A 25,512-nucleotide genomic window follows, 5' to 3' on the forward strand; every position below is an offset into this window, starting at 1 on the left:
GAGCCATATCTTTTTCAATGACTGCCTTATAAAGACTTATTAAAAACTGATGTCCCAGTATTAATTTTCAGTATTTATGTAAGCAGTATCATAGGGATATAGCAGCTATAAAAGGATGGAATTGATCAGACTCATATGCATGTGATTATCCTTGGTATAGACAGTTTCCTAGTAGTGCTTGTTAGTTTTTCCTTCAAACACATTTTATTTTATTAAAATATTTTTTTCAATGTTTATTTTTGAGAGACAGAAGGAGAGAGTATATGTGGGGAAAGAGCAGAGAGGGAGATACAGAATCGCAAGCAAGCTTCAGGCTCTGAGCTGTTAGCACGGAGCCCAACGTGGGGCTTGAACTCGGGAACAGTGAGATGATGACTTAAGCCGAAGTTGGATGCTTAACTGACTGAACCACCCAGGTGCCCCTAAACACATCTTAATATACCTAGGAAGACAGTCTTCTCACCTGAGTATTTTTCACAGATCTTGTCATATTCCCAGGTCCACAGACAATTGTTTTATTAACCCCAAGGTCTCTCAAGCCCCACTCTGTACCTGAAGAATACCATGTTGTTCTCTGGCTTGGAAAGTTGTGTTCTGTGCTATTTGACAGTGATACTGTTTTAGAATTTGAAGCAAAGGAGGATGTTTATAACAAATGGTTTCAATGGACAAAATAGTCCAACTTAATGTTTATTTGTTTATTTTGAGAGAGAGCGAGAGAGGCAGAGAGAGGGATACAAAGAATCTGAAGCAGGCTCCACACCGTCAGCACAGAGCTAGATGTGGGGCTCCCTCTCGTGAATCGAAAGATGATGCCCTGAGATGAAATCAAGAGCCAGACGCTTAACCAACTGAGCCACCCAGGTGCCCTGAAAATAGTCCAACTTTAAAATGTTTCATGCATCCACCCATCTTTTTTTATTTTTTTAGTTTTTAATGCATCCATGCATCTTTCTTGTGGATTTTGTTGCTTTTGCCCGTTTTCAGGTAGCAGGATAAACCAGAGGCAGGGGGAACAAGATGGTGGACTGAGCAGGGACTCCACAGTGGTCCTAGCTGGTGGAAGTCGTGTTCCTGGTGGAGACTGTTGAAGGTGTGTCTGATGTTTTTGAGGGGCACAATGGCAAAGGGCATTGCTGGCAGATGGGAGGTAGAGGCTGGATTGATAACTGTCATCCTGAGATGCATAGGACAGTCCCGTATAACAAAGAATTGTCATACCCCAAATGCCAGTCATGCCTCCAGTTGAGCCGTCCTGAGATATGCCTGGGTTTCAACTTGCAGCTCTGTGAACCCGAGCAAGTTGCATTTCCCTCATCTGGAAAGTTGGGGTGAAAATACATATTTATAAGATCATGTTGACCATTGCCGTTGATGTATGCAAATCAGTGAACACAGGGCCAGATGTGTGGTAGGAGCTCATAAAGAATCACTGGCACACTTTTTATCCTTCTAGTAGCTTCTCAACCTACTCAGAGTAAAACCCATGTCCTCACAGTGGCTGGCACACAAGGACCTGACCTCCCGCTTCCCTCTGAACTCATTTCCTATCAGCCTCTCCCCCGCTGTGCCCTAGTCATACTGTCTGCCTTCCTGTTTCTCAGTCTCCCTGAGAGATCTGTCCTGATCTTCACCTTCTGCAGTTGGTCTGTCTTCTGTGAGTCTTCTGTCTGTCTGTCTTCCGGTCTGTCTTCCGTTCCCCTGTGTGCATCCACTTGGCTCTCTCCCTCATGCCTTCCATTCTCTGCTCATCGTATCTGATGGGTGCTTTCCTGGTGCATGATACAAACATGGTGGCCTGGCTCTCTGCGGCCACCCCTTTCCACCCTTTCTTGCTCTTTCCCTTGCCATCACCCAACACCTGACATGTATTTTTCCTTGCTGCCTGTTTCTTCCAAGCAAAACAGAAGTTTCATGAAAGCAAGGACTCCGTTTTGTCACGGATGTATCCCCAGTGACTGTAACACCACCTAGCGCATTGATGCTACCAAATATTTATTGACTCAACAACTTATAGAAATAACAAAGGAAAAGAGCATGTTGGAGTTGGCAACGCTCTGTGGGTACATATGCTGTTTGCGTTGATAGCAGTTGTATTTTCTGCTAGTTCAGTAGTTTTGAATCCAGATGATGGAATTCATTGTTTACTGGAATCTCCCTACCTAAACAATTTTGACAGGTATTACAAGAGATAACCGACACCAGACACCACATTGTCTACGAATGTGATTTCTCTATTCTCCTCCATCAGTTTTAATTGAGGAAAGCATGAAACTTTTATTTTTATATAATATGGGCTTAAGAGCATAATGATGTGCTTTTCTTTGAGCAGACGTTTTTAAATTGGATACAGATCTATAGAAGTCATAGGTAAAGTTGTCCATAACATATTAGAATTATCGAGTTGTCCTGTCCTCTTGGGGAGGTACAATTGTTCTTCGGAGAGACAATAGGCCTTTGCTGCTTCTGTTGACATAGGCTTGGCTTGGGCCTTGGGAATGCTTTGGAAAGTTATGTTATAAAACCAACTACTGGAAAATAGTTGGGGAGAGGGAGAGAGGCAAACCATGAGGGACTCTTGAAGGCTGAGAACAAACTGAGAGTTGATGGGGCGGGGGAGAGGGGAAAGGGGGTGATGGGCATGGAGGAGGGCACTTGTTGGGATGAGCACTGGGTGTTATATGTAAACAAACTTGACAATAAACTATTTAAGGAAGAAAAAAATTAAATTAAAAAAAACAACTACTGGGCTGGTGTTTTAGAAGTGGGGAATGACAAACTGTGTGTGATGTTGATTTAAAAGGTAAGTACGTGTGAAAGTTTCCTCTGGCTTTTGCCACTTTTGACGGGCACAGACATATTTTTGAAAGATCGTGCTTTGTATTCTGAAAGATTTCTATTGATCTGGTGGCGGACGGTATACACACAGCTTGTTAAACGTTCTCTTTCACTCCAGAAATGGTGTAGGAAGGTACGTGTAAGGCTTCCTCTTTTCTAAATTACTATCTGTCTTAAGGCTTGCCTTTCAGTCACATTTACTATCCCCCTAGTTTTTTTAAATGTTTAGTTTTGAGAGAGAGAAAGAGAGAGAGAGACAGACAGGCAGGCAGGCAGGCAGAGAGAGGGAGACAGAGTCTGACAGAGGCTTGAACCCGTGGACCACGAGATCATGACCTGAGATACAGTCAGAAGCTTAATTGATTGAGCCACCCAGGTGCCCCCACATTTTCTAGCCTAAGATGGCTTCTACAATATGTACTTTACTCAAGTGGAATACGATTTATATTTTGCTGGAAATTAATATCTTCCCCCAATTCTATCCCTCTGCCTGTAATGTCCTAAAGATACTTCAAGTGCTCTGCTTGTGTGGATGATTTTAAACCCTTAAATGTGGTGGTAATGTTAGGCAGGACATTTGAGGTTTGGCCGTTGTTTTGTTATGTAGGTACTGCGTAAGAGATCAGTGTGTGTGGTTTAATACGAGGCCATCAAGCTCAAATGTGTGAAGAAGTGAATTACTTTCTCTTATACTTGGTGCATATTGTTAAGACCCTGCATTTGTTTATTGGAGAGTGCTTGATTTTAAAAATTCAGGTCTGTGGCTCCATGGCAGGTAAGAAATATTCTGATAAGGGAATCAAGAAAATTGTGCCCACACACACAGACACTCATTGGCAAGTTGCTGGGAGTGGTTTTGTCAAGAGATAATTGTCAATTGAACACTGTAGGGAGGGAAGCCTGCACTTTTAGACAGATATCCATCTGTCTCTAACCATGATCAAGTGTCCTCAGCTTGACCCACATCCTTCTTGCCCTTCAGCCTCATTTTATGAAAGACATTTCATCTGTTGCCTTTATGCCTTTTCTTTCCTACACCCTTTGGAAGCTACCCCAGTCAGGCTTTCGTTCCCCTCATGCCCCCATGAGTCATACCAAGATTACCAGTAATCTCCGTTGCGCCACATGGATGTTTTTGGGACTGGCGTTATCTCCTCTGTAAGCAGCTCTTGATGCTCTTGACCACTTCCTCTATACAACACCCTTCCTTTGTCTTCTGTTTTGGTTTCTAGCTGTTATAAGGCGACACCACACTTTTTTTCATCCTCCCTGGCTGTATCGTTTTAGCATCCTTGGCAAGTCTGTCCTGCTCTACCACTGTTTTGTGCTGGAGTTCCGTAAGGCTCGTCCCATCTTTCTATTTCGTAATCTTCATGGCAAGCCCGTCCGTCACTAGGCCTGCAGTCACCATATGAATGCCAGTCTCTCCAAACTCTGTCTCTAGACCTGATCGCTCAGCTCCATAGTCACGTTCTCAGCTGCCAATATGGCTTCTCCAGTTGAACTTCTGAAACACCGAGAAACCAAGGCTGAGCCCCAAATCTGCACTTGTGAGTGAATGCCCTTGGCATCTTTTAATACAGTCCCATCCTGACATCCCCTCCCTCACATTCCTTTTATTGAGTCCCATCAACTCAGTTGTCACTGTTGCTCAGTACCTCCCCCTTTCTAATGACAAAACAAGAAGACAGAAAAATCAGAAGAACATTGATCTAAGCAATGCAGTCAACGAGCTTCCACCAGTTGACATCTATAGAACCCAAGAACTGTAGAATTGTCCATAAGTTGGGCCATAAATGAAGCCTCCATTTGCAAAGGAATGAAAAGATACAGATTTTTCTTTCTGACTTAATTCTTAGGAATTAAGCCAGAAATCAATACCATGAAGATAACCCAACAATCCCAATTCTTTTTTAGAATTAAGCACTAGTCCTCTAAACCCCCCTTTTATAACATTTAGAAAAACTTAAGGTGGGAATGAGTATTTTGAATAAATGCCAATGAAAATATGACCTATCAAATATCATTTGATGCAACTCACTCAGTGCTTACATGGAAATTGGTAGCATTAAATGCATTAAAGAAGAGAATAGTATAGCCCAAAAATTGGTACCTAATTTTCTATGTCAAACCAAAAGGGTATAGAAAGAATGCATGGGTAAAAATAAGAACAGGACCCAATAAATAAAATCAACAAAGAAAAGTTAGCTTTAGGAAAGTGAGTAAACTAGTAAACCCCTTTTGAGACTGATCAGGTAAAACAATATATACTATATTAGCAGAGCTTGAACCCATGAACCTTGAGATCATGACCTGAGCTGAAGTCAGATGCTTAACCGGCTGAGCTACCCAGGCACTCCATTTGATCTTTTTATTATTTTTTAATTTTTAATGTTTATTTTTGAGAAAGAGAGAGAGAGACAGCATGTGAGTGGGGGATAGGCAGAGAGAGATGGAGACAGAATCTGAAGCAAGCCCCAGGCTCTGAGCTGTCAGCACAGAGTCCAACATGGGACTTGAACTCATGAACAGCAAGATCATGACTTGAGCTGAAGTTGGATGCTTAACCAGCTGAGCTAGCCAGGCACCCCATTTGATATATATATATCAAATATATATATATATATATTTTAAAATTAATGTTCATTTTTGAGAGAGGGAGAGGGAGGGAGACAATGCATGAACTGGGGAGGGGCAGAGAGAGAAAGAGAGACACAGAATCTGAAGCAGTCTCCAGGCTCTAGCTATCAGTGCAGAGCCCATCACAGGGCTTGAACTCATGAACAGCAAGATCATGACCTGAGCTGAAGTTGGATACTTAATCAACTGAGCCACCCAAGCAGCCTGAAATTATCATCATATGAACATAATTTAATAGTCTACATTGAAAGCCAGAATTAATTGTAATTGACAGACAACATTTAGAGTTAATAAATGACCTCAACAAGACAGTAGGAATTAGAATCCATGTATAGAAGTCAATTGTTTCCCTCTGAACTAGCTACTCAAAATGAAAAGGTAATACAGATATCTCAACAGCTGTAATACTATGAGGTACCTAGAAATTAATTTGATAAAGTATGTGCAAGTTGCCTATGATGAAAATTAAATATATATAAATTAACATGTATAAAATTAAATATATATATCATTAAGAACTATTAAAAGTTATAGATTCTGTATTATTCCATGAGCATGTTCATTGGTAGTTACCCAGATCAACTGAAAATTTATTTCTGCACAAAAATGTGTAGCACAAATGTTTGCAATCACTTTATTCATAATTGCCAAAAAGTTGAGGCAATGAAAATGTCCTTCAGCAGGTGAATGGGTAAACAAACCGTGGTCCAACCATCTAATGGAATATTATTCAGTAAAAATCAATGAGCTGGCTATTAAGCCACCAGCAGGCATGGAGGAGATGTAAATAAGTATTACTGAGTGAAAAAGTGAAAAGTGTGAAAAGTCAGTGTAATGTGTTTCCAACTATATGATATTCTAGAAAAGGCCAAACTATAGAGATAGCAAAAAGATCTATCTTTATCAGGGATTCAGCGAGAGGGGAGGAGGGAATGAGTAGGTGGTGCAGAGGAAATTTTTAAAGCAGTGAAACTATTCTGTGTGATACCATCATGGTGGATTCATAGCATTATTCATTTGTCCAGCCTCAGAAATGTACAATGCAAGAGTGAGCCCCAGGGTAGATTATGGACTCTAGTTAATAATAATGTGCCAATAACACTTCATCACTTGTAACAAATATGCCACATAATTGTAACGAATATAGCACATTAATGATAGATGGCAAGCTTGGGAAAACTGTGTGTGTGTGTAGGCGGTAAAAGGGGCTATATGGGACTCTCATACTTTTATGCAGTTATTCTTTATGCCTAATACTGCCCTAAAAAAGCCTATTCAAAAAAAAAAAAGGACATATGGAAAGTAGCCATATTCATGACTAGGAAGATAATATCTTGAAGCTGTCCTCAGATTAATTTGTAAAGCAACTGCCAACCAAAGTGTTCACCACTTTTATTTGGGAGTGAGGGTATTAGACAAATAAATGGATTCTAAAATGTACATGACAGAGCAGAGGAAAAAGAAACCAGTATGAAGAACTGCAGCAACGTGGGAGACTTGCCCAGCTAGATATCAAGAGTTACTACAAACCTTTTAATTATGTAATATTGATACAGGCATCAATAGCCAGCTACAGACCTTATATATGGAAATTATACTTGATAGAGATGGCCTTGTACATCTTTGGGAGGTAGGGTACGGTTTTTTTTTTTTTTTAATGTTTATAATTATTTTGACAGAGAGTACAAGTGGAAGAGGGGCAGTGGGTGGGGAGAATCCCAAGCAGACTCAATGCTCAGTGCAGAGCTCGATGTGATGCTCGATCTCATGACCTATGAAATCATGAGCTGAAATCAAGAGTCAGGCGTCCAACTGACTGAGCCACCCACATGCCCCTGGAAGGTAGGGTAGGTCTTACTAATAATATAAAGGTTCTTTGAAATCTGATTATATACATAGATAAAAAATAGCATCTCTCTTCCATCCTAAACCATTGGCAAACAATTTAGGATAGAGCAAATGACTGCGAAAAGTAAAACTTCAGAGCTTTTTCAAGAAAATATATGAAAATGCATTGGAGCTCCCAAGGATTTAAAAACCATACCCACCGCATACATGCCACACACACAAACACAACATGCAAAGAAAAATACTGATAAATTCAACTCATTAAGTTTTTTTTCAAATATGAATCTTGGTACCACATAAATAGTTTTTAAAGCTATATATTGGGTGGAAAGGTTTGCAGCTGAAAGTACTAAGAAAGTGTTATTATAAAAAGAAATTATTTTACATTTATTTATTTATTGAGAGAAGCATGTGCCTGGGAAGGGCAGAGAGAGAGGGAGAGAGAATCTCAGGCAGGTTCTGTGCTCTGTGCTAAGCCCCATGGGGGGCTTAAACTCACAAACAGTGAGATCATGACCTGAGCCAAAATCACGAGACAGTTGCTTAATGGACTGAACCACCCCAATGCCCTTTTTCTCCAAATTTTGAGAGTACAGTTTCAAATAAAAAAGAAAGCTACCAACCCAATAATGGGTCCCCTTTCACAATTTCAGATGGGCACATATTAAAAAAATCTTGCAATAGTAGGTGCAGGCAGAGACATTGCACAGTAGAAATTCATTGGCTGATGTTGGTCATATTAATTAATATATCTACTTTGGAAAACAGTTTGGCAATAGCTAGCTAGTCCAGTTTTGGATACACATAGCCCACAAGTCAACAATTCAACTCTGAGATAGGGTGTTTCTCAATGAGGCCTTATTGGTAATTTGGGCAGGACGAGTCTCTCTTGTGGAATGCCTTTCATAACCCTGATCTGTGTCCACTGTGTATGAGTTCTGCCTCCTACCGTGGCCATTAAAACCACCAAACATCCTTCACACATTTCTAACCACTTCTAGCGGGGGCGGTCCAGAGCTGATTGAAAAATCCTGGGAGAAACTGACATAAACCCCAGAAGACAAGTCTAAGAATATTCTTTAAAGCTGTTTCATTCTGTTTTTAATAATAAAATAGTGTGAGCATCTTAAATATTCAGAGAAATTAATAAATAAATTAGAGCATCCTCTAAAAACGATATTAGCAGTGCCTGGGTAGCTCAGTCGGTTAAGCATCTGGCTTCAGCTCAGGTCATGGTCTCGTGGTTTGTGGGTTCCAGCCACACTTCGGGCTCAGTGCTGACAGCTCAGAGCCTGGAGCCTGCTTCCAATTCTGGGTCTCCCTCTGTCTCTGCCCCTCCCCAACTCATGTTCTGTCTTTCTTAAAAGTAAATAAACATGAAAAAATAAAAAAAAAAGAACAGAATATTAAATGCCTTTTAAAAATGGCATTAACAAAGCTACATTTATCATTGCAGATACAGTCCTGAAGGTAATGTTGATTGAAAAGCCTGAAATAATATATTGCTTATATAAAATATATAATCAGTAAAGTTCATCTTCATGAATAATAGTATGTTTATCCTTGAATAATATGTAACATAATATATGGAAACAATACATACAGGCTTCAAATACTGATTTCCAGCAGGACATGATGGGAAAGTGACACAGAAAATGTATTTAAGTTTTTATTCCACAAGGTGAGTCACTAGTATGTTCATGATCTATACTTTTCTCTACTCCATGGAAGAAATCTAAGTCTAAAAGAACAGCAACAGGAGTGGATACGGGAATTCGTAACTAAGGCCGAGAATGTTTGGATGAAGCTAATAGGTCCAGAGATCTGAAAATTATTGTGGATGAAAAACTTCAGGCAGGACGATATGGAAGGTCAAAGGCCTTGACGACTATTTAGAACGAGAAAGACCAGGAAAGATTCAAGATCTCCCTTAGGGTAAAATACAGTGACTAAGTGCCGAAGCCCCCTACTTATTGTGTATCTATTTCATGCTTGCAAAGCAGTTTCATGGAGATGATCTCCTTGGGTTCAAGTGACACGGCAATAAAACAAGAGATATAAAGTAGGAAAAGAAGTCTATGGTGCTTGACATAGTCACTTCCTAGCTTTTTAAATGGACATAATTTCTTTAGATGCAGTTAAAGTGAAATATAGTGTGTTCAAGAAATCTGCATTCATGATCTCCAAGAGCCAGTGTCTATACTCTTATAATGGCTATAGAGAATTAGAAAGCGGCTAGAATTCTAGACTGAGGTCATTAATTAATTAAGGAGATATGGTAGAGAGCATTTGAAAAGACAGTGGCCCCCATGGTCTCTATGTTCCCTGATAGCACAGAGATGTCCAGCGAAGTGTCCAACAGGAAACAGGCTCAGTTTTGCTACTAGAGCACCACTTTCCTCCTGAAAGTTGGCTTGTTCCTTCTCTGCTGTTGGGTTTCTGGTCCCTCTTGAATGTTTCTGTGTGTTGCTCATGGTTAAGCGTGGCGCATAGAATGCCACATTTGATTTGACCAACTGTTTCTCATGTCTTCTTTCCACCTCCCTTGAAGACCCATCTGTTTGTTTTTTAAATCAAGCTTCCTATCTTCTCTTGCTTGCATTTTAAAAATTTCAATGCTGTAATAAGATTTTGCTCTTCTGCTCCTCCTCCTCCTTCCCTGATTTGTTTTATTTCACTGTTGGTAAGAAATGAATCAGAATAATTTAGAATATTTCCATGTCTTCCAAATCTGTCCGATTCTGGCAACTTATGCTAAAGCATTGAAATTCCAGGGACTATTTCTGTGTTGGGGCTCCCTAAGGCCACTTCCAGGTTTGGTGGCTCTTTAGGAAGACTGATAGGACTCAGTATTTGGTCTTAAAGCTGTGATTTCCTCTAGGAAATGATACAAAACAAAATCAGCAAGAAAAGTGCCCAGGAAGTCAGGAGGAAATCAGGCACAGTCTTCTCAGTGGGACCAAATAGGACATGGTTAATTCCTCTGAGTTGCGACAACATGTATGATATGTTACCTACCAGGGACGCTCTTGAGAGACCATTTTTTATTGGGTTTTAATTGGGAACCGGTCACATACATACTCTCTGCCTACCATGTACTAAAATTCCAGACTCTTAGAAGGAAAGCAGGGATGTAGCATAAACCAAATTGTTCCCATGTACAGTTCAGGCATAATGAGCCACTCTTGTCAGGGTGATTAGAAACCATCCAAAATCTTAGGTTCCCAGATATCAGCTAAGGACTAACCTTGAGAGCAGGATTCAGAGGTCAAGAATCTCAGACCTGCTAATTGCCCTTTTTTGCACAGTTGCTTTCTTCTTTTGTTGAATGGAATGTTCACTGGTCTGGACTCATTTAAAACTCATGTATACCTTTGTTAAACTCCTTTCAGGGAGAGGTAGTAATTGTGGATATCCTGTTAGAGATTGGAATAAGAGTGAAAGCACAGGTATCGGAATGCCTCAGAAACTCCAGCCCGTGCTCCTTTCCTCCAGTCCTCTCCAGGCAGAGTATGAAGTAGGAATGACTGATGAAGAGAGGAGCGATTCTGGGACCTTCTTCTACACATGAGATTTTAAAGAGACAGTGGGGCAGAGTAGGGCGTCAGCCAGAGGAGACAGGAAGTACTTTTCGGTTAATGCATTTTGTTTCTTTCCAAGAACGTGTGTAGTGGGATTGAAAAATGCATCCAGTGCTTTTGGTTGGTCTTAGTTTTGGAGGGGATTCTGTCCCCATGATTTATTTAGTAATATATCTAACATGTAGAATGATCTTTTCTACCTCAACTGGATTACAAATTTAGCAGCAATTTGACTGATTGATTGGAAAGTTGCATTTGCCGGGGGGGGGGGGGGGGGGGGGGGGGGGGGGGGGGGGGGGGGGGGGGGGGGGGGGGGGGGGGGGCGGGGAGAGCCAAATTAATTTTAAAAGAAGATGCATTTTCTGTTTCTTATATGAAACTGAATTGCAGATACCTTTCTATTAAGGATAGTCTCCTTTGTTATTTTTTAAAAAAATTAATGTTTGTATATTTTTGAGAGAAAGAGACAGAGTGCGAGCAGGCGAAGTGCAGAGAGGGAGACACAGAATCCAGAGCAGGCTCCACGTTCTGAGCTGTCATCACAGAGCCCAACGTGGGGCTCGAACTCATGAACTGCGAGATCATAACATGAGCTGAAGTCAGAAGCTTAATTGACTGAGCCCCCCAGGCGCCCCAAGGATAGTTTCCTTTAGATAACGTTTCTGTGGTGGGGAAGTTGTTCCTTCTACAAGCTCAATTAAATACAGTCAAATGTAGAGCGTCTTATCCCTGTTTTATCAGAATTCAAAATAATCCTTTCACAGACTGGAGTTTGCCTTTATCCTTTTTCATAGGAGGAGTATATGCCATCAGACTGTCACCTTTATTGAATTTAGTTTAAATTTTTCTCCACTCCCTGTATTTTAACAGGGTACGATATGCAATTTTCTTTCTGCTAGTGATAAAAATACCTAATGGTTCACTAAAAAGCTGGTGATGACACATTCTGACTAGTAATAACTACTGGCGGCTCTGTCATTTCAGTTGATATTTAGATTGTGAAAACAAACCCTTGTCATCATATTTATGCTAAAGGAGCACTTTGAGAAGCACAGAATGAGCCAGTGTTACGGAATAATGTGCCTAATAATCAATTAGGCTGTTGTCATTCGTACACCTCTTTCCTTCTTTGTGTTTCTTATTCACACAGTGGTTGTGGTGCACGTTCAATCAGATTCTTTGGGGTGTCATTAAAAAGGTTTGTTCTTCTTTTTCCATTTGTCCAATTGCTTGCGGCCAGCTGGGGAGGATGTCTCGGTTAAAATCATAATAAATGAAACTTCCATTAGGCCTCTTGGCTTGGGGCCGTTTCCTGCAAAGAACTTACCCTGCTATTAGCGATTTGAAGAAGCAGAATGCTTCTTTTTGTTCAATAAATGAAGTTTACCAGGTGGGGAGGCGCAGGTATCTCGTTTGGTGAAGCGATTCTGCTTTGAGTGCTGATGGTTTGCAGGACACGGGCTACATTTTCACTGGTAACTATTTGGATGCAAGTATGTTTAAGTATGTTTGTAAATCTCCTTTAAGGTGAGGCCTTTGAGATAAAAGGCTCCTCTTTGGGGCCAAAATCTAGGAGTCAGTATTGGAGGCAGAGAAATCCAAGAGATACCCTATAGTTCTGACTCAAGTGACAGAAAGGAGAGACCTAAAGTTGAGAGAGAAGGGAGGAATCCCTCAATTTTGTGTCTCCTTTTTCTCTATTTTGTCGTGCCCCAGCTTCCTGGCAATCTTCTGGCAGAGAAAATAGCAGCAGAAACAGCAGGTGCCAAAACAGTGATGAGGGGGATGTCCTTCCTGTTTTGTGAAGCTGCATTTTTGAGGACAGGGCTAAATCATTGCTCCCTTTCCTTTCCTCTTCGTTCATTCGTTCGTTCGTTCGTTCTTTCGTTCGTTCGTTCGTTCCTTCCTTCCTTCCTTCCTTGTTTCCTTCCTTCGTTCCTTGTTTCCTTCCTTCCTTGCTTTTGTTTTAATCTCTCTCAATCCCCCCCACTACTCTGGTGGGAGGGGTGCCTGGGTGGCTCAGTGCCTGGGTGGCTGGGTGGCTCAGTGGATTAAGCGTCTGACTCTTGGTTTCGGCTCAGGTCATGATTTCACAGTTCGTGAGTTCGAGCCCCGCATCGGGCTCTGTGCTGACAGCGTGGAGCCTGATTGGGATTCTCTCTCTCTGCTGCTCCCCTGTGCACACACACAGTCTCTCAAAATAAGTAAATAAACTTAAAATAAAAAGAAAGGAAAGAAAAGGGTAGTTCCAGGGTACCAGAGAGTTTGAGGGGAGGCAGCTGAGAGGAGGGGCTCAGGAAATGATTCCATAGTTTGTGAATTCCTGAACTGACCACAACCTGCACCTTCATGCTTCTGATCATGATTAGCATACCATCTACTTTAAGAATGTAGTTAATGAATAGGACTCCATGCAAGTCTCAGAGTGACCTCTATAGCAATGGCCCTTAGGGGCGCCTGGGTGGCTTAGTCAGTTGAGCGTCCGACTTTCGCTTAGGTCATGATCTCGCGGTTCGTGGGTTCGAGCCCCACGTCGGGCTCTGTGCTGACTGCCAGCTCAGAGCCTGGAGCCTGTTTCAGAGTCTGTGACTCCCTCTCTCTCTGACCTTCCCCTGCTCACGCTCTCTCTCTCTCTCTCTCTCCTAGAAATAAAACAAAAACAAAAACAAAAACCAATGGCCCTTCATAGCTTTTGAGAACAACATTGACCTCAGCCCACAAAATGTGGTTGGAATTGGTGGCTAGAAGCTAATCAAATCGGATGCCTGGCAAAACAATAATGTCAGCATTCTCCATAGATTTAAATAAGGCTCAAGATTTTATAAGAACATTATGAATGTCTAGGATACAATCCATGTTGGCATATAAAGAACTACAGAAATCTCAAATCACATGGGAAAGACAGTGGGTGACAATTAAAATAGGACTTTAAAGCAGCTATTATAAAATGCTTCAGTGACTAATCATGAATTCTGAAGTAAAAGGTAAATTGGAATGTATCCATAAAGAAATAGGAGATACGAAGTAGAACCAAAAGGAACTTCTAGAACTGAAAAATACAATAGTCTCCTTACCTTGCCCTCTCCTAGCCTACTCCCAGATTTCCTCACTATGTAAATTCAATAGCAGAATGAAGATGAGAGAGGAAAGAACCAGTGAATTTGAAAGTAGATCAATAGAAACTATACGATATGAACAAAGGAGAGAAAGATTGAAAAAATATTGAACAGAGATGCTGAGACTGTTGGCCAGTAACAGAAGGTATAATGTTTGTATTATTGGAGTCCCAGAAGGAAATGAGAAAGAGCCCCAGAAATAATGGCTGCAAATTTTCCAAGTTTGGCAAAAGACATAACCTTATAGATTCAAGAAGTTAAGCTACCCCAAACAAGATAAACTGAAAGAGATACACACCTATGCATATCATAACTTCTGAAAACTAAAGACAAAATCTTGAAAACAGTCAGAGAAAAAGTGACATCTTCTCTGTAGGACAACAGTGATTCAAATGACTGAAATTTCTCAGCAGAAATCACGGAAGCCAGAGGAAAGGCCATACCATTTTTAAAGTGCTGAAAGAAAAGTGTGGGATCTGGGATTCCAAGAAAATATCCTTGAAGGTGGAATGAAAATATCTCATATGAGGTAAAACCCAAAGAATTTGGAGTCAACAGACTTGCTATAAAATAACCAGTTAAGGAAGTTTCTTATACCGATGGAAACTTATACCAGAAATTTGAAAATCAGGAATGGAGAAAATGGTAAATATAATAGACTGCTCTTCTCTTCTTGAATTATTTAAAATATGGTTCATTATTGAAATCAAAGTAAAAGCTTGTCTGATGGGAGTTTGCAATTATTTAGATGTAATATTTAAGATAACTTACAAGGGAGGAGGAAGAGGATCCCTATGTTGTGCTATGGTAGGCACAATAATCTCCTTCTGCCCTACAGAATCCTACATCCTAATCCTCATATGCATTAATATATTACATTACATGGCAAAAGGCAAAAGGAATTTGCAGATACGATTAAGACGGTAGACCTTGAGATAGTGAGAAAATGTTGCATTATCCTGATGGGCCCAATTGAATCAAATTGAGTCCTTAAAAGTTGACGAGGATGGCAGAAAGGTGGATCAGAAAAATGAGCTTTGAGTAGGATTTTCCTGGCTCTTAGTAGCTTTAAATATGGAGGAAGGGGCCAAGAGATGTGAGCAGCTTCCAGAGATTGCATATTGGGTCTCATCTGACAGCCATCAAGAAAATGGGAACCTCTTGGTCTAGAATGACAGGAAGTAGATATTCTTCTAGAGCTTCCAAGAAGGTACACAGCCTGCAAACATCTTGATTTTAGCCTGGTGATATATGTCTTGGACTTTTGAACTCTAGAACTGAAAAATTAATGTATTTATCTCGTTAAACCCCAAAGTTTGTGGATTTTTGTTATGAAAGCAGTAAAAAACAAATGCATGTAGTGTGTTTTTTTTCTTGAAGTTGAAGTGCTAAGTTATTGATTCTAAGTAGAGTGTGAAAGGTTAACTATGCATATTGTAACTTCTAGAGCAACCACTAAAATTTTATTAAAAAGAACTATGGTCAAAATAATAATTATGACTTAAGTAGAACACTAAAAAATAGTGTTAATCTTGTAAAAAGCAAGGAAAGGAAACATAACAATAAAAAGCAATGGAAACAAACAACACACATAGGTTGGGAAACCTTAAAACAAACATCTCAATTATTACATTAAATGTAAATGGTCTAAACAAACCAACTAAAAGAGATTGTCAGATTGGAGTTAAACAGCAAGAAGATATACCAATTGTAAACATGTATTCAGCTAACAACAGCCCTTCAGAATACAGAAGCAAAACCTGACATAACTGAAGGGAGAAGTAGACCAATTCATAATTATAATTGAGTAACCCAACACTCCTCCCTAAGTAAGACTAGTAGACAGAAACTGAGCAAGAGTATAGAAGAACTGAATCATTAACCAACTAGATCTAATAAGCGTTTATATAACATTCAACTAATTGACTAAAATATTTCTAAATGAGTATAGAAACAATCCTTTTTAGCATATTTGCAAGTTAAGTTATGAGATGTGAAATAATGTATTTGTGTCTTGCTAACGTGAAATAGAAGTTTGTATTTAGAGCAACATTTTAAAAAGCAGCAAAATGTGGTAACATATTTTATGCTTTCAAAGCTAGCATGACTCAGTGTGCAATCATTGAAATTATAATAATTTAAAAACCAGCTAACCTCTTAAATAGTTACTCTGTGCCAAGCACTGTTCTAAACACTTCACAGAGACTAATTCATTCAATTCTCACAAGAGGACAATGAGGTTGTTCTGGTTAAGCTCTGGAAAATTCAAAATAATAATGAGATACAGAGATCTTGAAGATACTAAAATTGGAAATTATGACAGCAGTATCAATAAAGATAAAACATAGCTTTTCTTGACTTTGAATACTTTGTCTGCATTTGACACTGTGCCTTACATGTTGCATCATTTTGTTTGTACGCTGGATAATATAATCCCCCTTGGATAGGTGAGACAATTGAGGCTTAGTACAATGACTTGCCCCTGATGGTACATCTAAGTAGAATATGGGAAAGCAAAATTCCAACCAATGGAGTCTGTCTCTAGAACCCAAGCTCTTCATCTCTGCATTGCCTACTGAAGATACCCATTTCATCCTGGGAGAAGCTCTTGACTGTACTGGTGGTTATCTGGCATAGGCAGCAGACTCTTCTAGTCCTTCTTTTCTTTATTTTATTTAAAAAGTTTTTTTTAATGTTTTATTTATTTCTGAGAGAGAGAGAGAGACAGCATGAGCAGGGGAGGGTCAGAGAGAGAGGGAGATACAGAATCTGAAGCAAGCTCCAGGCTCTGAGCTAGCTGTCAGCACAGAGCCCAATGTGGGGCTCGAACCCAAGAAATATGAGATCCTGGCCTGAGCCGAAGTCGGACACTTAACCAACTGAGCCACCCAGGTGCCCCTAGTCCTGCTCTTCAAAGACAGTAACTTCTCAATGACTAAATATCCTGTTGTGGAGTGAGATAGAGCTGGTACAAATGCTTGATTTCAGAAAATGTGTTTTGTTGTGGCTCTTGGCCTCCTTTATCCTTAGCCAAACATGACAATGTAAGTACAGGCAGGTCAGAATGACCTGACCCCACTGTTCCTTTTCATTCAGGAAGTATCCATTATGAGCTACTTGACACATAGAATAAGTTTTATTTCTCCAAATTTGATTTTTTGGGGTTAAATCTCTAAGACCTACATATAATTTATCTTTTAAAAAATTATTATTCATCATGATAATATATTCATCATGATAGTATATTCTTTAATCCCCACCTACCCACTCACCTCCCCTCTAGTAACCATCAGTTTGTTCTCTGTAGTTAAGAGTCTGCTTATGGTTTCTCTCTCTCTCTCTCTCTCTCTTTGATCATTTTTATTTTTATTTTTAAAAAATTTTAATGTTTATTTTTGAGAGAGAGAGAGAGACAGACAGACAGACAGACATCAGATGAGCAGGGGAAGGGCAGAGAGAGACAGGGAGACACAGAATCTGAAGCAGGCTCCAGGCTCTGAGCTGTCAGTGCAGAGCCCAACATGGGGCTTGAACCCACCAACCATGAGATCATCCTGAAGTTGGATGCTTAACTGACTGAGCCACCCAGGTGCCCCTGATCATTTGTTTCTTAAATTGAACATATGAATGAGATCATATGATACTTGTCTTTTTTTTTAAAGTTTATTTATTTATTTATTTTGAGAGAGAGAGAGAGAGAGAGAGAGAGAGAGAATGTGCAGGGGAGGGGCAGACAGAGAAGAGAGAGAGAATCCCAAGCAGGCTCCACACTGTCAGCAAAGAGACCGGCGCCAGATTCAATCTCATGAACTGTGAGATCATAACCCAAGCCAAAATCAAAGAATTGAATGTTTAACCTACTGAGCCACCCAGGTGCCCTGGTATTTGTCTTTTTCTGACTTATTTTGCTTAGCATTGTATACTCTAGCTCTAACTATGTTGTTGCAAATGGCACACAAGATTTCCTTCTTTTTTTTAATGGATAGATAATATTCCGTTGTGTATATGTATGCACATATATATCTACCACACCTTCTTTATCCGATCATCTCTTGATGGACTCTTTGGATGCTTCCATAGTTTGGCTATTGTAAATAATGTTGCAGTAAACATGATAGGGGCACATGTATCTTTTTAAATTAATGTTTTTGTGTTCTTTGGGTACATCCCCAATAGCGTAATTCCTGGATCATAAGATAGTTCTATTTTTAATTTTTTGAAGAACCTCCATGCTGTTTTCCATAGTGGCTGCCTCAATTTGCATTCCCACCAACAGCACACAAGTATTCTTGTTTCTCCACATCCTTGCCAACACTTGTGGTTTCTTGTGATTCTGATTTTAGCCATTCTGACAGATGTGAGATGATAACTCATTGTAGTTTTCATTTGCATTTTCCTGATGATGAGTGATGCTGAGCATCTTTTCATGTGTCTGTTAGCCATCTGCATATCTTCCAAGGAGAAATGTCTGTTCATGTCTTCTGCTCACTTTTAATTGGATTATTTATTTTTGGGGCATTGTGCTATATAAGTTCTTTATATATTTTGGATACTAACCCTTTATCAGATATGTCATTTGAAAATATCTTTTCCCATTCAGCACACTGCCTAATTGTTGATTGTTGTTGTTTCCTTTACTGTGCAGAAGCTTTTAATTTTGATGTATTTCCAATAGTTTATTTTTGCTCTTATTTCCCTTCTTTTAGGATATATATATATATATATCCTAAAATATATTTATTGATATATTATAATCAATATAAATTATATTGATTTATATATATAAATTGATACAGCCAATGTCAGATTACTCCCTGTGCTCTCTTCTAGGATTTTTATTGTCTCATATTCAGATCTTTAATCCATTTTGAATTTATTTTGGTGTTTGGTGAAGGAAAGTGGTTCAATTTCTTTTTTTTTTTTGTATCCAAATTTGATTTTGAATTGATCCCTACTGAGTTCAACCTGTAATATCTCAAATTACCTCCTTTCCTGCATCGCATGTGCCAGTCTGTGTAATTAAATATTTATTGGTGAAGCATTCCTATCACTCACTTTCAGATTCTGTGTCTCTCTCTCTCTGCCCCTCCCCTGCTTGTGCTCTCCCTCCCTCCCTCTCTCTCTAAAATAAAAAGAAAACATGAAAAAAAATTTTTTAAATACTTGTAGACATTACCAATCGAATGCTTCAGTCTTGATCCCTTAGAGGAAAGCGTTAGAACTTTCAAGTCACATTTTACACTTTGATGTGCTTGGATACCGCCAAGAAGGCTCATGTTCTCTCTCCTTATATTCTGTTTTCTAGGAGCCACTGAAGTGGTTTTCCGCAGAGAGGAAAGCTCATGGAGTGACTTCCGGGTCTTCACGCAGTCATGGATATGGATAAGCCATCTGTCTGGGGCTCTTTGAAACAGCGAACCAGGCCTTTGTTAATCAACCTGAGCAAGAGGAAGGTGAAAAAGAATGCAAGCAAGCCCCTAGACCTAAGGGCAAGGCGTCCCTTGGACCGCCGCCTCAGCCTTTCTGTCCCTGACCTCCTGGAGGCTGAGGCCTTGGCCCCAGAGGGGCGGCCTTACTCTGGGCCTCAGTCATCCTATACCTCGGTGCCCAGCAGCCTGTCGACTGCAGGGATCTTCCCCAAGAGCAGCAGCAGCTCCCTGAAACAGTCTGAAGAAGAATTGGATTGGAGTCAGGAAGAAGCAGGCCCCCTCCACGCGGGGGAAACAGACTCCGAGGAGGCCTACGCCTCTCCTGCTGAGGACAGGAGGCCTTCGGGCAATGACATCTTGGATCTGCTCCAGAAATCTCCCCTTGAAGAGGCTGCATTTGAAGAGCCAGAGGTGAGATCAAGGCTGGGAACTCTCCTGTTCCTTTTTTCTTTTCTTTTCTTTTCTTTTCTTTTCTTTTCTTTTCTTTTCTTTTCTTTTCTTTTCTTTTTTCTTTTCTTTTCTTTTTTCTTTTCTTTCTTTCTTTCTTTCTTTCTTTCTTTCTTTCTTTCTTTCTTTCTTTCTTTCTTTTTCTCTTTTTTAAGTGCACTCGATGCCCTTGGAAAATTTGGTTAGGAGTTATTTTTGTGGTTAGCTGGGATGGACAGAATGTCATTTACAGGAATGTAAATTCAGGTGGTATTGATTGCACCCATGGTTCCTGTTTGTTTTAGGGTTGGCCTCTGTGTACTTCAAAACTATTACAAACAAGCTTTATAGGATCTTTAAGGCATTAAAAGCCCCATCGGATGGGTTTTCTGTTTCCCATATCCCTGCCAATAAAATTAAGAGCATAACTTTTCCTTGAACTTTTTGCTTTCAGTGTGCGCATGTCTTTCTCTCCACCGTTGCTCAGTCCTACCGTAGGCAAGAATGCATGTACGTGTGTGCATGTGTGTGCCAGTGTAGACGTGTGCATACTTGCTTGTGGACAGCTACACTTGCCTTCTCTAAAAAACCCACAAAGATAAAATATGAAGGATGCAAATTCTTACGGAGTCACTGATTTTACAAAGCTTTAGTATTTCGATAAAAGAGCCAAGTCTAATTATGAGACAAATCTTGTACTTCTAGAATGAATTTAATGTAAATTCAGCCACCAGATTACTAAATCAGAATTTGGACTATAGTCCAAACATCTCTCTCTCTCTCTCTCTTTTAATGAAGATGGACGTCCTGGGGAATGTGTGTCATGTGAATTTTGGGGTTGGCTAATCTGTATCTAGGATGTGGGTCATCTGTTTTCTTCCTAATGAATAGTGGCCAGGTTTCTATCACTTTCATGGGTTGGGGGAAGCAAAGAAGGGATGAGGAAAGGGTTGGCATGTGACAAACTCGTTGCACCACAGGGACAATCAGATGTTAGTCAAGTCTCCTTGCTGTAACTTATTTTGTTTGTAGCTTTCCAGAGAGGTAAGGAAAGGAACTTCTGTGGTGGAAGACACCCATTGGGGTTTGTTTTCCATGTTTTATATACAATGGCAACTTGTTACCAGGCTGAGCCCACAGCCATGGGATAAGACCCCAAATGGTGGTGTCTGAATGTCTTCTAACTTCTTCCTGGTCCTGCCAGTGTCAGCAATGAAGCAAGGTGCAGGGTTACAGTTATGGGGAAGTGGAATGAGGGTGCAAAGCACAACATTAAGAAGGAAGAAGAAGAAAGAATGTGAGAACAGAGAAGCCACATGGAGCCTTGGAATAGTCTCAATGATGGTGCTTCAACCAGCCATAAAACCAAAATAGGGGAAAGTAGGTTTTCAGTAAAGGATACCTTGGTAGGAGAGGGTTCTCCAGACTTTTCCTTGGGCCCCCAGTTCATATCACCGTGGATATTCCACAGAAACCTGATCTCAACTTGTTCTGACAGAATTTTGTCTCCCTCAGGAGCCCTCACAAATACAGATGGTTGTTCTCGGCAACATCACCACTATCTGCCTGGTGGTTTCAAGTGAAAAACTCGTGGATGACCTGAGACTGTCTCACTTTCCTTGCTTTTCACTGAAACCTTCATTGATGCATCTCACCTCTGTCTCCTCCTCACTTCTTCATCTCACCCTTCTTTTCCAAGAAACCCTCTCATCCATCAAGGCTCAGCTGAAAGTCTCCTTCCCTGTGAGGGTTTTCCCAACTGCACAGTCAATATAATAACCCTTCTCTTGTTTGCCTGGCATGCCACTTTTGCTGTCACTGAGCACTAACCCCGTTCTGCTTTCTGTCGGCATCTGTAGGGGGAGAAGGGAGTTGAGACAGGTCAGGGAGGTAGAGAAGGAAAAGTAAATTGGTGGTAGGCAAAGATGTCACTGGGTAAGACCCTGAGAAGGCCACCCACCTCCTAGACCTGTATTAACTGTCCACTGGCCATCTGGGACCGACTCATGAGATGGAGCTAGAGTTCTCATGAGACGGAGCCATAAATGACAAACGTGACTAATTTTCAATGAGGGAGAAATACTGTATAGACTCTAATATTTATTTTGAGAGCAACAGCACACTGCTTCATGATTGTCAAGTTACTTAGGAAGTCAAATCATAATAAACCTCAACTTCGTTACCGTGTAGGGAGCCATAATTATAACAGGGCCTGGAAAAACTTGGGCGAGTCTGTTAAGTGGATTGACTCTTTGGAGGCGGCCTATGTGAGAAGTCACAAAGAACGAGGAGATTGTTGCACGAACATGAATTTCTGCAAGGAGAACGGATGGGTTCCAAGCTGAGGGGTGTCTGATATGCCGTCCATCTCGTAACAAGGACTGAGGTGCAAATGAGGTCTTGACAGACTCATGCTTTGTTTCCTTGAGCCAATGACATCCATAGGCCACGGAGTGCCACGATTCTTCAAGTACTATGGCATAGGCTGTCTCTTCCCTCTGTAGGGTTCAAGGCCATGTCCAAACTTCTACCCAGGCTTTCCTGCTTGACCTCTCCCTTTTTATTGATTGACACATTAATTTATTAGCTGCAGATTATCACTTTCAGTCAGGCTGATAGCCTTTCATGGTTGCCTAGCAACCAGACTGCCTCCTTTCAGTGACTTTGTATGCCTAGCCTCTGATGGGTAGAAGGTGGTCCTAGAGTTTCGTTCTCCTTACTGCCATCACCAAACTTGGGCCTGGGAGGTGGTAACAGGCACCTTATGTTCCTGGCAAACATCTTCACCACCTTGTATATAGTTGGTTATTTATTTATTTTTAAGGTTCATTTATTATTTTTGAGAGAGACAGAGTGCAAGTTGGGAGGGGCAGAGAGAGAGAGAGACAGACAGACAGACAGACAGAATCAGAAGCTCCAGGCTCCGAGCTGTCAGCACAGAGCCCGACACAGGACTCGAACTCACGAACCACGAGTTCAATCTGAGCCAAAGTCGGGATGCTTAATTGACTGAGCCACCCAGGCGCCCCCATAGTTGGTTATTTAGAAGTTTGCCTCTCTTGTTAGATTGGAAGCTCCTGAAGGATAGACATGATGCTTTCTTTTTCTTCCTGCCCAGCTTCCTGCAAGCCTTGTTTATGTGAAATGTATTGATTCATGTTGCTCTGAAACTGTCTTTTTTAAAAAATTTAATGTTTTTATATATTTTTGAGAGATAGAGAGAGTGTGTATGAGTTGGGGGGGGGGCAGAGAGAGAGAGGGAGACATAGAATCCGAAGCAGGCTCCAGGCTCTGAGCAATCAGCATAGAGCCTGACGCGGGGCTTGAACTCACAAACTGTGAGATCACTGTGAGATCATGACCTGGGCCATAGCTGTACTTAACCAACTGAGCCACCCAGTCCCCCCCCCCGCCCCCCTGCCATTGTGCCCTTTTAAATGCAGAGGTAATAATAGTGGTTAAATGGGTTTATTATTATGGTCAGCAACTAATAATCCTGATTGGAAAGATTACTGGCCTCCCTTTAATGTAATCCCCCCTCCTCATTCGTGTAACCCCCCCACACACACAGACACACACTAGGTACATCCTTTCCTGACATTATATTTGGCAGCTGATGTTTTAAATAACTAACTTTGGTGTTAGCTTATGTAGATGAGTTGAGTGGTTTAGAGAAGTACCTTATTGGGATGTTTCTAGAACCACTACGAGGCAACCACAGAGCTTCAGTTTAGTGACCACAAAGAAAGAAAATGACAAACCGGTACAGAGGACCTGGCCTCCAGCTGGTAAACGAGTATGTTAGTTTCTCCGCTTGTCAATTACGCGTCCTTTACTATTTTTGTTTTATCTCAAAAATCGTTACTCAACGTCGCGGTGTCAGTGAGCCAGGCATGTCCACCACATTGCAGGGTCTTTCACAGGCTTGGTGCCTTTTTTCTTCCTCCCGTTGAGCGGCTCACATGTGCGGATGCTGCTCTGGGCACCAGGAGCACAGCCGTCAAGAAAATAGACAAAAATCCACTTCCTCATGGAGACCCTATCTTGATCTCAACAGTGGCAGGCTACAGAGAGATTCAGAGAGGGGTAGGTGTAATGGAGAGAAATGAAGCAGAGACGGTTCTTGGGGAGTGCTGGGATGACAGGGGTTCGAGTCTGGGCAGAGTGGTCAAGAAAGATGTCTTCTGAGATGATAACATTTACCCAGCATCCTAGAGGAGGCGAGGAAGTAAGATGTGTGTGTGTCTGGAGGAGAAGCCTCTGTAGGCGAGACGATAGTAAGTGTCCAGGCTCCAGGGAGGCACAACAGTGCCTGGTATGTTTCAGGAAGAGCCAGCAAACCATGGGGGCCGGACAGGAGGGGATGAGGGCTCCATGGTAGGAGATGTGAGTTATTTCTGAGGCCGCATCATGCAGACTTTCCCGTCCTGTCGGGCAGTCCTGCTAGACTCTGAGGACCATCTGGGTAGCAAAGAGGAGGGGATCCTTCCAAAGGACTCCCAGGGGCTCCATACTGTGTTGCTCACAGGAAGGGATCAGTAGTATACAGGTGGCATTGTGACACCTGATGTAGACCCTGGGAATAGCTTAAGTAGAAGCTTCACCTGGGGAGAGAACCATGCAAGAAGCCCAAAAGGGCTGATGAGCTCTGTGTGCAAGGGGAGGTCGCACTGGCCCGTGGTGTCATTAGCCAGCTCTCTCTGTCATGATGCAAGTGGCAAAGGGGAAGGGATGGAGGGAGTGAAGGGAGGGACTCGGGTGGCTGACCACCTTCATGGAGTGTCTTCCTCCAGTCTTCCTAAACGCACCCCTGTCTTAATACGAATCATCATAGTAAATTAACAATACTAATAGGAAAGCAACAACAATCAAGTCCCACTTTCCGTGAGGTTGTGTATAAGGGGCTTTGCTAGGCACAGTACGTGAGTATTGTCTCATTGGACCACGTCTGCCTGGATCACGCTGTATCCAAGCAGCCTCGAGTGGCATCTGGCCCAGAAACACCACTGCTCATAGGTCTTCTTGGAGTGAATGAATTGCACTCTGCCCCCTGCCCCCACCAATCTGTGAGGCAAGTCAGTGTCTTTTTTGCCCCTTTTGGACAAGTTCCCATATCTTGAATTTTAAGTCACTTTTTCAAGGACGCAAAGCTAGGAAGTGGAACAAGTCGGGTGGAAATCAGATATTTCTGACCCCCCGAGCCTCGACGGCCCCTGCAGAGAATTGCGGATCAGTACACCAGGCGAGGGGTTCTCATTTTGGATTTTGGGCAAGTCATGGCCCAATGAAAAGAGTAGAGGGCCCAGGACACTCAAGCGAATGCCTAACTCTTTGGTCTCCCTCAGGCAACTGTTTGTCCCCATTCACTTGGGCTCCTTTATTTGTATATTGGTGATACTCATGATAGCCTGTGGGTCCCTTATAAGAAGTTAATAGGAGTGTGTGTGTATTTGTATCTTAGAAAGTGCTAAGGAAATGTAAAGGGGACCATTATTACTTTAAACTATCTACTAGTGGGGTGCCTGGGTGGCTGTCAATTGAGCGTCCAGCTTTGGATCAGATCATGATCTCAGGGTTCATGAGTTCAAGCTCCATGTCAGCTCCGTGCTGGCATCTCAGAGCCTGAAGCCTGCT

General features: G+C 41.4%; 1 protein-coding gene across 3 annotated transcripts in view; it reads left to right on the top strand.

The window, feature by feature from the left end:
• MCTP2 (multiple C2 and transmembrane domain containing 2) overlaps positions 1-25,512 on the top strand; it is a 250,521-nt gene that overhangs the window by 35,808 nt on the left and 189,201 nt on the right. For all 3 annotated transcript variants that reach the window (XM_039217474.1, XM_039217475.1, XM_039217476.1), the window contains exon 2: positions 19,329-19,863. In XM_039217474.1, the coding sequence (XP_039073405.1) occupies positions 19,396-19,863 (468 nt within the window). In that variant the 5' untranslated portion in view covers positions 19,329-19,395. The remainder of the gene's footprint in view (positions 1-19,328; positions 19,864-25,512) is intronic.

The sequence above is a fragment of the Hyaena hyaena genome, unplaced genomic scaffold, assembly GCF_003009895.1.
Source record: "Hyaena hyaena isolate Hyena2069 unplaced genomic scaffold, ASM300989v1 scaffold_696, whole genome shotgun sequence".
NCBI lineage: Eukaryota > Metazoa > Chordata > Mammalia > Carnivora > Hyaenidae > Hyaena > Hyaena hyaena.